Here is a 12502-nt window from a genome sequence, read left to right as displayed (position 1 = left end):
ACACCATTATGTAATCTCCAGAGTTCTTTTCCCTCAAAAATTGAAAAATCAAACCAAAATAGCAAAGCAAGTAATGTATGAAAATATGTAACTCTCGCTCCACAGCACATTCAAAACATTCTGAAAACCTCAGTTTTCAGCACATTCTGAAAATTCAGTTGCAAATTATGTTCCATACAAACACAATCTTTCACTTAACAGCTGAAAGTTCATTTTATTCTGTCTAGGTGTTTTGTGGTATATTGTATGTTTAAGTGATAAACATGTCTTACAGTAAAAAGCAGTAAGTGCCGCTTGTCAGCATGGTATCTAAGAAACTTACCTCTAAAATCTTATCAAGGAAGGTTATAGCAGCAGTATAATCTGCACTTTCAAAAGCCTCGAGTGCTTGCGAACGCAAACGTTGCATTTCATCAGACTTGAGAAGTTGTGACTGGGCTTCCTTTTCTTCATTTTCACTTGGATTAGATTTGAGCTACAAGAACAACAAATAAAACCTTAAATCCAGTACTCATAAACAAAGTCTGACCATTCCAAGTAAGTTTGAGCAGACCCTGAGGCAGAGGATCCCAGTTAATTCCCATATTCCTAACCCCATAACTTTTAAGGTAATATAAATATGTGTTTTAAGCTGTTAACTTCGGATAATTTGTTATACAGCCACAGGAAACCAATACAGAAGTAACACAGGGTAAAAGTTTTACCATTTCTCTGTGGCCAGGTTATGAATATTTCGAAAAAGATTTAGTACCATTTATGTTCCTAGTCTAAATAATTAATAAACCCAAATCTGGGGCTGGGGTTGTGACTCAGTGGTAGAGTGCTTGTAGCATGGGTGAGGCACTGGGTTCGATCCTCAGCACCACATAAAAATAAAAGGTGACAGAATACCTATGTATGTATATATATGTATGTATATGTATATGTATACACACACACATATTTTAAAATAAAACCCAAATCCTGAATTAATCATGTATCTCCATGTTATCTGGATTTTGACAATAAGATGGAGATAACAGTACTTACACCCTATGGAGTAGTTGTTGACAGATTAAAAAGGTACTCTACACATAACACACATAAAGTATTCCAAAAACACTAGTGAAATTACAGATTCTTTTTGTGATCTTTTTTTTTTTTTTTTTTTTTTTGGTGTGTGTGTGTGTGTGTGTGTGTGTGTGTGTGTGTGTGTGTGGTGGGGGAGTGGAATTGAAACCAGGGCCTTGAGCATGCTAAGCATATGTCCTACCACTGAACTACACCTCCAGCCCCTTTTGTGATCTTTCTATAATAAGGATAGATTGCAAAAGATACATACTTTAAAAGGATGCTCAATTTGTTTTCCATTATATACATCAACCAACTTAAACTGGATACTATTATAGTAATTAAAGTCCTAGATTAATAGAACGTAAATCTGACTCCTTTGAGGACAAAATAAAATTAGACTATGATGTCTAAAGTCCCACTTATTTTTGTACTTTTATAACCTGAGATTTTAGGAAACAATCACAAAATGAAAAGACAATCTACAGATAAGAGAAAATTTTAAAAACTATAAACCAGAAAAGTGATTATTATCCAAGATTTATCAATAATTCACACAACTCAACATCAGGAATATAACCAGATGAAAAATGGGCAAAGGACTTGAAAAGACATTTCTTCTAGAATGTCCCCCAAGGGTCCATGTTTTAAAGGCTTTATTCTGAGCATGAGGTCTAGAGGAATTTAGGTCATTGGGATCATGATGTCAAAGGAGACTGTGAGACTCCAGTCTCTTTCTCTTCTTGCATCCTGCACATGAAACGAACAAGCTTCCTCCACCAACCATCCTGCCATGATATATGGCCTTGGCTTGTGCCCAAAAACAAGCCAACTGATGGACAGATACCTCTAAAACTGTAAGCCAAAATAAGTTGATTATCTCAAGTATCTTATTATTGCTAACAGGAAGCTAACTCACACATCCATTACCAAAAAGAGATAAGAAGTTTTGGCAAGGGTGTGGAGAAAAGGGAATCCTTCTATATTGGTAAGACTGTAAATTGTTATAGCCATTATGGAAAAAAGTATGGAGAGGTTCCCAAAAAAATTAAAATAGAACTACCATATGACTTAGTAACTTCTCTCCTTGGTATATACTCAAAGGAAATGAAATCACCACTTTGTAAATATATCTATAATTTTATGTTCATTGCAGCACTGTTTACAAAGGCCAAGATATGGAAACAACTTAGATTTCTGCCATACTTGGATCTTGAATGTCCCCCACCCCCAAAGGTCCATGTGGTAAAGGTTTGATCTCCAGCATGATGCTATTGGGGGAAGTGGAAACTCTAAAGAAGTGGGGTGTAATAGAAGGTCTTTAGGTCATTGGGAGCATGCCCTTAAAGGGGATAATGGGATCCCAGCTCTAGTTATGTGTTATCCTGACACAGGCACAAAGCAACAGATTCTGGACTAAAACTTCTAAACCTGTGAATGAAAATAAACCTTTTCTAAGTTGATTTTTCTCAGGTATTTTTAAAGTAAAAGCAATCAAACAGTGTCCATCAGTGGACAAATGGACAAAGAAACTGTCACATACACACACACACACACACACACACACAATTATTCAGCCATAAAAAGGCAGATATCCTGCCGTTTGCTACAACATGGATGGACTCAGAGAACATTATGCCAGACATAACATTATGCCAAATATATGAAATAACCAGATACAGAAAGCAAAATATTACATGACTTCACTTATATGTGGAATCTTTTGAAAACAAATTTTCAGTCTACATAGAGAATAAAACAGTGGTTGTACCAGGGTCTGTTTGAGAAATAAGGAATGGAGAGTTGTGGGTCAAAGGATACAATATAGCAGATATGTAGGATTGACAAATCTAATGATTAATGTACAATATTAGGAATATAGTTAATAATAATATGTGTGAGTCATATTCAGGATTTATTACTAAATGAGTAGATTACAGCTACTCTTGTCACATGGAAAAAAACATGGATGTAGATATAATGGATACATTACTTTCTTCCAGTTTAGTAACAGTCACTGTACTATAAATGTATCTTTATGCTGTCATGTTGTATACCTTAAATATACAGTAAGATGTTAGAGGCTGGGGTTGTGGCTCAGTGGTAGCGCGCTTGCCTAGCATGTGTAACGCACTGGATTTGATTCTCAGCACCACATACAAATAAATAAACTAAAGGGCGATCAACAACTAAAAAATATTAAAAAATAATAATAATAAGATGGTAGACTTTGGCATAACATACATTCATTGATCTACTTGTTTTTTAGATACTAATATTGCCAAGGCTGAAAAATTTAATTACAGTTTAGGGAGTAAACAGCACAAATTTTAAAAAATTTATACACTTGATAATATATTAAAAAATATGGAATACTTAAGTCACATTCTCTAGTGACTTCTGGAATTTGCCTTTATATTCTTTCTGAATGGTAAAAAAAGAAACCAAGAAAAGAACCAATTTTTAAAAATGAATATTATACAAATCAGAGAGAAGGAAATTACATTCAAGCACTCTAAGGTCCTTATGTTATCCACAATGTTAAAGCTTACTATTGTTAAATTTAAAAAGCACAAGGCCAATGGCCTGAGGTTATCACCTACAGTGAGTTCCCACTTAAAGTAACTACTCGATTTCGTATATAAAAAACAAAACTAAAAACCTAACAAAATCAAAGAACTTCAGCCAATCACAAGCAGTAAACCTCATCCAATTGCAGGCTGTCAACTCACTGACCATGTCCAAACAAGGCAAAGGCAGCACTTTCACCGATCAAGCTATTTCTATACCTCATTTCCAATTTCTTTCTATAAAATAATCATGGCCACATTGGAGACCGCAGCTCTCTGAACCTTTTCTGGTTCTAAGTACTGTCCAATTCATAAATCCTTCTTTGCTAAAATAAACTGCCATATTTAACATGTTGAAAGTTTTAATACTATTTAGCTATAGTAATCGAGAGCCTAAGAATGGCAAAGGACAGACACATTGAGCAATGAAACAGAATAGAGAACTCAGAAGGACCCACACAAGTACAGCCAACTGAAAGAGGTGCAAAAGCAACTCACTAAAGGAAATTGCTAGAGTAATGGGACATCCAAAGGCAAAACAGATCAAGCTTGACTCTAACTTCATATTATTATACAAAACTTAATTCAAAATAGGTTACAGACTTAAATGTAAAACTTAAAATCATAAAGCAGGAGAAAAGTTTTATAACTTAGAGCTTGATGACTATTTCTTAGAAATGATACCAAAAGCACCTTGTACTTTGTGCTTTCCATAGAAGTGGAAAAAAAAAAACAATAAATTCTGTCAAAATTAAAGCTTTTGTTCTATAAAAGACACTGAAGAAAACTAAAATATGCACTGGGGCTGGGGCTCAGCGGTAGAGCACTCATCTCGCATGTGTGAGGCTCTGGGTTCAATCTTCAACACCACATAAATAAAATAAAAAGGTATTGTGCCCACCTACAACTAAAAAAATATTTAAAAAAAGAAAACTAAAATATTTGCAAATATATACACATATCTGACAAAATACCTTAAACATAAAGAATACTCATAACACCACAGTTTTTTTTTTTAAGTAATCCTATGAGAATATGGGCAAAAGACATTAACAGATATTTCATTGAAAAGGATTTACAGATGAAAATGTAAATGCATCATTAACCATTAGGGAAATGTAGATTAAAATCATAATTCGATGACAAAAATAAAAAATAACAGTGATATCAAATCCTGGACCAAGGATGAAGAGGAATGTAAAATGGTACAGTCACTCTAGAAAGCAATTTGGAGATTTCTTACAAAACTAAACACATAATTAATATTCAATCCAGCAACTGAACTCTTGGGCATTTACCTCAGAGAAATTAAAATTCATGTTTACATAAAGACCTTTACAAGAATGTTCATAGTAGCTTTATTTGCAGTAACCCAAATGACAAAAACAATCGAAACATCCCTCAAGTGATGAATGGAAAATTATGTCATATAAGTACCATGGAATGTTGAGCAGTGAAAAGGAATAAACTAAGTGATGTATGCCAAAACTGGGATGATTCTCCAGAAAATTATGCTGAATAAAAAAAAAGTCAATTGCAAAAGGTTATATAACATTTTTGAAATGTCAAAATTTGAAAAATGAATAACAAATTAGTGGTTGCCAAGAATTATGGATAGGGACCCAGAAGAGCAACAGAGAGGATTCTGGTGGTAATAGAACTGTTTGGTACTGCTTACTCTGGTGGTGACCACAAAAAGCAACATACGTGATAAAGTGTACAGGAGTGAATACACACACACACACACAGCAATGAATAATAAAACAGAGAGAATCTAAATAAATTGGTAGACTGTATGAATGTCAATGTCCTGGTTTTCATATTGTAATACAGTTTTACAACATATTGCCATTAGGGAAAACTGGGTAAAGAATACATGGGCTCTCTGTATTACTTCTTTGTATTAAATGTGAATCTACAAATATGTTAGTAAAATTTTCAAATAAAAATAAAAGATGATTCAGTACAGATGCACACTCTCACGGAAGAATCTCTACAGTAACAGCAAGGGTAGTTTTAAGAACACATTTGCAAGATGACAGCACCCAGCAATCCAAAAGTAGAAGGTAGAAAGTACTGCTTCTTATTTCTGAGAGGTTTTAATATAAACTGTAGAAAAGACATTAACACAAGCCAAGATTCCAAAATCTCACTTTTCTAAAAGGTTACAACCAATGGCCACTAACAATTACTTTGTGCTAAAACTTTATCCAAAATTATTGTGCTGTATCTAAAGGCTACTATAAAGTTGTGAATGGAAATAAATTCTAAGTTTTACATTTAAGCATTTGCAAGAAACAGAAACATTTTCTCACCATCTATCACTCATCCATTTGACACATTCACACAACATTGGCTCTGAATAAAGGCCTGGCCCAGGAAGAGTTAGTCCAGCACTATTGCCTCCCCACCAACCAATCTTCCACCTGCTCTCCTGAATTATTAATTTAAGAGCATCATCTTCCCAAGTAGGCAGAGAAAATAGATAAATACAAAATGACAGCCAATTTAATTGAGACTACGAAACAGCTTCTCGTTCAATACAATTAATATTTTTGGCGGGGGGGTTATCTACAGATGACTAAGTATTATGACAGGATTATGACAATGTTATAAACTTTAGTTTTGTTTTTGTAGTAGTTACCAGAGTAAGCATTTCAATAAGCTGCAAAAAATGAAAATAACAAACAATGAGTTATATCTTCTAAGATCAGTCCAGAAACAAATCCACATTAATCAGAAATGTAGATCTTATGTCAAATACGGGCAACAGATTGGCTGATTCTCTCCTTCTAAATCATTTTTCAATATAAACCCCTTCACTGACATACAATCTATAAAACCCACCACCCCCCATCAACAAATCCAAAGCACTTGATGGCTGTGAATTAGCCATAATGGATGATTGCAAATTCTTTGTTAAAAATCTGTTTCCACCAAGCAAGGTGGTGCACGACTGTAATCCCAGAAGCTCCAGAAGCTGGGGCAGGAGGATCACAAGTTCGAAGACAGTCTTAGCAATTTAGTTAAGCCCTGAGCAACTCAGTGAGACACTGTCTCAAAATAAAAAATAAAAAGGGCTGGGAACTGGCTCAGTGGCTAAGCGCCCCGGTTCATCCCTAGTTCCAAAAAAAAAAAAAAAAAAGTTCTGTTTCATGATTCCTCTCAAACAAATGAAGCACCCCTTAAGTCACTCAGACTTTAAGAATACCTCAACATCCCATCTATTAATTCTTTATTTTATTACTTGTGCTTTAGGAATCTTGTGGAAGAAGTCTGTTCCTAAGTCAATATGATGGAGAATTGGGCCTAAATTTTCTTCTAGTAGGTACAGGGTTTCTGGTCTAATGCCTAGGTCCCTTATCCACTTTGAGTTGATTTTTGTGCAGAGTGAGAGACAGGGATTCAATTTCATTCTACTACATATGGATTTCCAGTTTCCCCAGCACCATTTGTTGAAGATGCTATCTTTTCTCCAATGTAGCCTTTGTCTAGTGTGAGATAACTGTAGTTATGTGGGTTTGTCTCTGTCTTCTATTCTGTACCATTGGTCTTCATGTCTATTTTGGTGCCAATACCATGCAATTTTTGTTACTGTGGCCCTATAGTATAATTTAAGGTCTCGTATTATGATACCCCTGCTTCACTTTTCTCTCTAAAGATTGCTTTGGCTCTTCTGGGACTCTTTTTTATCCAAATGCATTTTATGACTGCTTTTTCTGTTTCTATAAAGAATGTCATCATAATTTTAATAGAAATTGCATTAAATCTGTATAGTGCTTTTGGTGGTATGGCCATTTTGACAATATTAATTCTCCTTATCCAAGAACGTGGGAGATCTTTCCATCTTCTAAAGTCTTCTTCAATTTAGTTCTTTAGTGTTCTGTAATTTTCATTGTAGTGGTCTTTCACCTCTTTTGTTAGATTGAGTCCCAAGCATTTTATTTTTTGAGGCTACAGGACAGTTTTCCTAATTTGTTTCAGCTGATTCATCATTGATGACTAGGAATGCAATAGACTTATGGATGTTAATTTTATATCCTGTTACTGTCCTGAATTCATTTATGACTTCTAGAAGCTTTCTGGTGGAGTTTTTTTGTTTGTTTGTTTGTTTTTTGTGGGGGTCTTCTAAATATAGAATTATGTCATTGGCATATAGAAATACTTGGAACTCTTCTTTAACTATTCACATCCCTTTAATTTGTGTCTTCCACCTAATTGCTTGGCTAGAGTTTCAAGGACTATGTTTAATCCAAGTGGTGAAAAAGGACATCCCTGTCTTGCTCCTGTTCTTAGAATGCTTTCAATTTTTCTTCATTTAGAATGATGTTGCCTTGGATTTAGCATATATAGCTTTTATATTGTTGAGGTGTGTTCCTACTATCCCAGTTTTTCTAGTGTTTTGAACATGAGGAGATGCTGTATTTGTCAAATGCTTTTTCTGCATCTGTTGAGATAATGTGATCTCTCTCTTTAAGTCTATTGATGTGAGGTATTACATTTATTGATTTCAAATGCTTTTTTTGCATCTATTGAGATAATGTGATTTCTCTCTAAGTCTATTTTGATGTGAGGTACTACATTTATTGATTTCCATATGCTGAACCAATCTTGCATTCCTGGGATTAATCCCAATTGATCATGGTGCAGTATCTCTTTAATATGTTTTTGTATGTGATTTGCCAGTATTTTAAGCTTCTTAACAACAAAGGAAAAAATCAAGAGCATGAAGAGAGAAAAATCATTGCCACCTGCACCTCAGATAGAGCTATATAAAGAACTCTAGGATATATAAAGAACTCAAAAAATTTTTTAACATACAAAAAAACAAATATCCTAATCAATAAATGGGCAAAGGAACTGAACAGGCACTTCATAGAAGAAATAAGAATGGTCAAAGAATATATAAAAATGTTCAACATCTCTAGCAATTAGAGAAATGCCAATTAAAACTACACTGAGATCCCATCTCTCACTCCAGTCAGAATGGCAACCATCAAGAACACAAATAACAATAAATGTTATTGAAGACGTGGGGGAAAAGGTTCACTCATACATTGCTGGTGGGAATGCAGGAATGCAAATTGGTGCATCCACTATGGAAAGAAGTATGGGATTCCTCAGAAAACTTGGAATGGAACTACCATTTGATCCATTTATCCTACTCTTGTTATATACCCCAAAGACTTAAAATCAGTATACTACAGTGCCACAGCCACATTAATGTTTACAGCAGCTCAATTTACAATAGTTAAGCTATGGAACTAACTTAGATACCCTACAACAGATGAAGGGATTAAGAAAATGTGATATATATACATAATGGAAAATTACTCAGCCATAAAGAAGAATGGAAATTATGGTATTTGCTGGTAAATGGATGGAACTGGAGACTATCATGCTAAGTGAAATAAGCCAATCCCCAAAAACCAGAGCCAAATGTTCTCTCTGATATGCAGATGCACACACAATAAGTGGGGGAGAGGGAAGAATAGATTCATCCTTAACCCACTGGATTAGACAAAGGTAGGAAGAACATGGCGGGCCACCAGCAATGATGGCCATAGGAGACCCACTGACCTTCAGCAGAGGGAGCAGTGCCAGGGAGCAAGCTTGGCACCATGACCCAGAAGCCCACCTTTGGCAAGCCTCAAGTAGAACTACATGTCCACCTTGATGGGGCTGTCAAGCCTAAAACCATCTTATACTACAGCAGGAAGTAAGGGATTGCCCTCCCCAGCTAACAAAGCAGAGGAGCTACAGAACTTCATTAGCATCAATAAGCCACAGTCTCTAGCCAAGCTGGAGTATTACTTTTCTGCTATCACAGGCTTCAGAAAGGCCATAAAAAGAATCACCTACATGTTTGTGGAGATGAAGGCCAAAGAGGGCGTGGTGTATGAAGAGGTGCACTATAGCCCACACCTGGCTGGCCAACTCCAAAGTGGAACCGATCCCCTAGAACCAGACCAAAGGGGACCTCACCCCAGATGAGATAGTGGACATAGTAGACAAGGGCCTGAAGAAGGGGGAGCAAGCCTTTGGGGTCAAGGTGCAGTCCATCCTGTGCTGCATGTGCAGGTCCCTTGAAGTGGGGGAGCTGTGTAAGAAGTACCAGCAGCATACTGTGGTGGTCATCAACCTGGCTGGTGAAGAGATCAAAGGAAGCAGCTTCTTTCCAGGGCATGTGGAGGCCTACCAGTAGGTGGTAAAGAGCGGCATCCATCACACCGCCCATGCCAGGGAGGTAGGTTCTACAGAGGTGGTGCAAGAGGTTGTGGAGACATTCAAGTCCAAGAAGCTGGGACGTGGGTACCATGCCCTGGAGGACAAGTAACTTTATAACAGGCTGTGGCAGGAAAACACTTTGAGGTCTGCCCTTGGTCTAGCTATCCCACAGGTGCCTGGAAGGCAAAAACCGAGCATGCAGTCATTGGGTTCAAGAATGACCAGGCCAATTACTCGCTCAACACAGATGACCTGCTCATCTTCAAGTCTACCCTGGACCCTGACTACCAGATGACGAAACAGAACATGGTCTTCATCAAGGAGGAATTTAAGTGAGTGAACATCAATGCAGCAAAGTCCAGCTTCCTCTAAGCAGATGAGAAGAAGGAGCTCCTTGACCAGCTCTACAGAGCCTATAAGATGCTTCTGGGCAGGACCCCTGATGATGGCAGGGCCATCTTCTGAGCCCTGTGGATGGAATCTTCACAACTCTGGGATCAAGCTACACTCTAACCTGTATTCCTTCCAAGAAGACAAAGATTTTTAAAAGCTACTAATGCTCTCGAGACTACGTAAACACAGACCTTGGCATGGCCATCTCTCCTCTGTTTATGTGCCCTGGGCAGGGACCAGGGCTCTGGCCAATGCCATGGATGATTCTGAAACCCTCCCCCTACAGCAATACTTGCTGAAAATCTGGTGCTCAATAAAGCAGCTGGTGGCTGGTAAAAAAAACTAAAAAGAAGGGAGGAGGGACGGGAATAGGAAAGACAGTAATGAATCAGGCATAACTTCCCTATGTACCTACATGAATATATAACCAGTGAAACTCCAAATCATGTACAACTGCAAAAATGGGATCCTAATGTATCCATAATATGTCAAAATATACTCTATTATTATCTATATCTAAAAAGAATTTAAAAAAAGAATACCTCAGCAGAGATTTTTAGAGTCTCAGGATAAAACAGAGTAAGTTATCTGTACAAACTGAATTAGGATCATATATTGATTGTATGCACTTTACTCTCCAACTGTTAATTAAGGTCATTCTTTGATGTCAGAAGCCTGTGATTCTTATATACATAAATCAGACAATTTTCCTTTTTAGCTATAGAATTACTACTAAATGTCTTAATACAAAGAAAAAAAAAAAGCCCAATATGTTCTCTCAAAATAACATATACATAGAGCCAGGTACAAATTAAACTTACCACTTTTTTAAAATCATCTTCTGCTTCATCAAGTTTTCCTTGTTTAAGTAATAAGTGACCTCTCTGTAATCTTGCCTAGGGAAAAGGAAAAAAAAAAAAAAGAGAATTGTCCCGAGTACTATTCATTTCTAAACTTTCTTTAAAATACAAAGAATAAAACTCAGTAAGATAATGATGTAAATAATACTCTTCCAACGCTCATTTGACTTGGCAACTAAAAATAATTCCTGGAATCAATGAATGTATAAAATTTTTGTGAAAGTGTCCCTCCTTAAAAATACTTTTTTCTCTCTGGGTGCAGTAACACACCTGTTGGGGTACTTGGGGTACCGAGACAGAAAGGACCACAAGTTCAAGGTCAATCTAGGCAACTTAGTGAGACCCTGTCTCAAAATAAAAAGGGCAGGAGATATAACTCAGTGGTAGAGTACCCCTTGGTTCAATTCCTAGTACCACAAAAAATAATACATTTTGCTCTATCCAAGAAAACTGAAAACATATTTCCACACAAAAACTTGTACATGAATATTCATAGATGTAAACTGAAGTTTCCATCAGCTAATAAATCAATAAATACATTTGATACATCCAAGCAATGAATTATTTATTATTCAGTCATAAAAAGGAATGCCTGGGCTGGCGTATGGCTCAGTGGTAGCATGCTCATCTAGCAAGCGCAAGGCCCTGGGTTCGATCCTCAGCACCACATAAAAACAAATAAAGGTACTGTGTCCAACTACAACTAAAAAAAAAATATTAAAAAAAAAAAAAAGGAATGCAGTGTTGATACATACTACAACATGAAAGAACTTTGAAAACACCCTCATTTTTATGAAATATCCCAAAATAGGCAAATCCATGATAAGCTGTTGCCAGGGACTAGGGTAGAAATGGGGAGTGATTGCAAATAGGTACAGAGTTTCTTTTGAGGGTGACAAAAGCATCCTGGAACTAGACAGTGATGATAATTACACAACTTTATGAACATACTAAGAACCACTGAATACTTTAAAACACTGACTTTGATGATATGTGATTTATATTCAATTTTTAAAAATACTTTCTGCCACTAATATGAAAGTTTTATTATTTGAGATTTTATCAAAGATCCAGAAATGGGTTTGCTTTATATTAACTCTCAATGCAAATATTTACTCTGCTATAACAAGAAGGACAGTGCCTCTCCTCTTTCATCTCTAATATTCCTCCTCTTCTAATGAGCATAATCTCATCTCTTCCAGTATCAACTCTCTGATGACCAATGTCTACCAGAAAACAGAAATCACCTTGATATTCCACTTATCAATTTTACAGTACATAAAATTTCCCTAATCCTCTGTCAAATACATCAATACATGTAAAAAGCAAAATTAAAGTTATTTCAACTAGCTAATAGCTAACACTAGGAAAATGAGCTACTTAATCTTTGTGAAACACTGT

At 36.2% G+C, this 12502-nt stretch overlaps 1 protein-coding gene and 1 pseudogene across 2 annotated transcripts in view; one reads left to right on the top strand and one right to left on the bottom strand.

Annotated features, from left to right (window-relative positions):
- Dnajc3 (DnaJ heat shock protein family (Hsp40) member C3) overlaps positions 1–12502 on the bottom strand; it is a 61587-nt gene that overhangs the window by 15039 nt on the left and 34046 nt on the right. For both annotated transcript variants that reach the window (XM_027938803.2, XM_071611595.1), the window contains 2 exons: positions 11063–11137; positions 323–475 (listed from right to left, as the gene is read on the bottom strand). In XM_027938803.2, coding sequence (XP_027794604.2) covers positions 323–475; positions 11063–11137 — 228 coding nt within the window. The remainder of the gene's footprint in view (positions 1–322; positions 476–11062; positions 11138–12502) is intronic.
- LOC114095541 (adenosine deaminase-like) lies at positions 9242–10313 on the top strand (annotated as a pseudogene).

Source organism: Marmota flaviventris, chromosome 4, assembly GCF_047511675.1.
Source record: "Marmota flaviventris isolate mMarFla1 chromosome 4, mMarFla1.hap1, whole genome shotgun sequence".
Taxonomy (NCBI): Eukaryota; Metazoa; Chordata; class Mammalia; order Rodentia; family Sciuridae; genus Marmota; species Marmota flaviventris.
This window is presented reverse-complemented; position numbering and strand designations above follow the sequence as displayed.